General features: G+C 32.7%; 1 protein-coding gene across 1 annotated transcript in view; it reads right to left on the minus strand.

Annotated features, from left to right (window-relative positions):
- The window catches only part of LOC147471935 (uncharacterized), a 3,106-nt gene that overhangs the window by 66 nt on the left and 540 nt on the right, over nucleotides 1-2,500 (minus strand). The window contains exon 3 of the mRNA XM_086535786.1: nucleotides 143-1,278. Within this exon, the coding sequence (XP_086391912.1) occupies nucleotides 143-1,278 (1,136 nt within the window). The remainder of the gene's footprint in view (nucleotides 1-142; nucleotides 1,279-2,500) is intronic.

Here is a 2,500-nt window from a genome sequence, read left to right on the forward strand (position 1 = left end):
CTAAAATTATATTGGAAGTTTCTTGCAATGGAACGTTTGTGAACAAATTGGTCACATCAAGACTGGCCATGAAATATTGATCAGCATTAGGAATGATAGAAATAGTATTTACAAAAGAAAAAGTATCATGTATAGTATGTACATTGGTTGTTAAACACTTTAGTTTGGGCACAAGAAATTTTGCAATATTGTAATTCACTGTTCCTATGGCTGACAGAATAGGTCTAAGAGGAGTATTCTCCTTGTGGATCTTGGGCAAGCCATAAATTACACCTGGTTTAGAGCCTGAAGCATGTAAGGTTGAATAAGTATATTGATCAATTACATCTTGCTTCTTTAATTCTGTTAATACTCTATTTAATTTGTCTTCCTTCCTGATAATGATTTTTAGAGGATCCTCATTGACTAAAGTAAATCTAGCAGGGTCAGATAAGATGTTCAACATTTTGTCTATGTAATTCTGCCTGTTTAAAAGCACAACACCTTGGCCTTTGTCTGGTTTAGTAACAATAATGTCTTTGTTGTTTCCTAAACCCTTCAAAAGTTTGACCTCTTCTTTCTTTAAACCAGATTCTGTTTTGTTGCAATTGAAACTGTAGTAATGTGAGAAGGCTAAGTTTCTAATGGTAGATTTTACATTTTGACTTATATGAGAATCCTTATTCAAAATGTCATGTTTGTCAAGGGCTTTGAAAAGCTTTTCAAACTGTAGAAGAAATTTAGGCAGGTGTAATTTATGAGGAGTAATAGCATATTTCAAACCTTTAGCTAAAACCTTTTTGAGAGCAGGAGATAAGGGAAAATTAGATAGATTATACACTACTTTTTCCGGATTCACAGTGTCATGTAAGTTATCCACACCTAACTGAAACAATTTGTTTTCATGCTTAAATTTCACATCACTTAACTTTTTGTCATTAGTTCTGGTGACAAAATTTGTTATATGATTATAATCTAGCACTGAGAGGGTTGCTTTCAGTTTACTGATGACTTGATTTTCTAGGTTCTTTTTCTTAGTCACTTCATCTGTTTTACTCTTTATTTCTATGTCTAAAAGCTGTTCTTGGAATTCTCTATATATTTTCTTAGTGGAACGATCTAATTTCCAAATCTTAATTTTCAGGAACTTGGGCACTAACTTGTTAAGTTTGCACTCTTTGAGAAATTGTAAATCAAGTAAACTTTTTCTAAGCTTGAGATGATTCTTCTCATAATCCCTGAATAGACGTACCACAGACTCTCCATATCTTCTTAATACTTGTACAATTGATCTTCCAGCTGGGAAGCGGGCCTTAATAAGGAAGTTAACAGCCAGGGCAGCAGGGAACATTATTTATTTCAAACGTTTCGAGTATTACAATACTCATCATCAGTGACTGTAATATAAGAATAAAAACATACATGTTAAAAGTAATAAAATAGTAAAAGTAAACATAATTAAGAATAATACAAAAGCATCAAAAAGGTAAAACACAGGTTCATAAAATACCATACATACTTGCTTTATGTTGGTTGGTTATACACAGAGTAAAAGTGTCAAGAAATAAGAGCACACAACCCGTGCCAAGAAGAAGAAAATGGATACGGGGGTGACTGTATTATTTTAATATTTCAAGGTTGGTTGATGAACTATATTCATTTAATTCAGGTTTTAGTTTCCATATCCAAATGCTTTCTAAAATACATAAATCTAAATCACAGGTAGCAGAGTCAATAATGGAAAAATTGCAATTATTGATTGGGTGATCATTCTCTTCACTATGATCTCTGATGGATGAAAACATTGGTTTATTCAATCTGGATTTTGTCCGGAAAGAGATTCCTTTGTGTTCGTCTACTCTAATGGAAAGATTTCGGGTGGTCTTTCCAACATAGACAGCATTACAGCTACCACATACATATTTATATACAGTAGACGAGTTTAGGGAGTCTCTAACCTTATCTTTGGTTTTGAAAAAACTGCTAATAGTATTAGTTGCTTTAAAAATGGGTCTAAGAGTGACTGTGTTGTAATTATGGTTTATTACATAAGTCAACTTTCTGGCAAGTGCATGGGAAGGTTGGCCAATATAGGGTAGATGAATAAAGATGTCATCTTTTGGGACAGTGAGCACAGGATCTTTTTGATAAAGATCTTATCTAGTGTTTTCCTGATAGCGTTGTCTAGAACAAAATTCGGAAAACCATTTTTTCTCAGTGTGTTCTTAATGAACTCTATTTCTTCACAAAAAATATGATAAGTTTTAGAAATTTTATATGCTCTCATGACTAGAGTTTGGACTAGATTTGTTTTGTATCTTTGGGGAATGAGGCTGTCATACTGTGTAGTAAGACCAGTATAAGTGGGCTTCCTATAAACTGAAGTAACAAAAGTTCCATTGTATCTTTTAATGTCTATATCTAAGAAAGGAATGTGTCCTTCCCTTTCTATTTCAACTGTAAATTTAATGCTATCATGTTTTGAATTGAAATATTCATGAAATTTGGTAACTTGTTCTTT

Source organism: Penaeus japonicus, unplaced genomic scaffold (genome assembly GCF_977035675.1).
Source record: "Penaeus japonicus unplaced genomic scaffold, GWHDUDI00000001_assembly GWHDUDI00000004, whole genome shotgun sequence".
NCBI classification, from domain to species: Eukaryota; Metazoa; Arthropoda; class Malacostraca; order Decapoda; family Penaeidae; genus Penaeus; species Penaeus japonicus.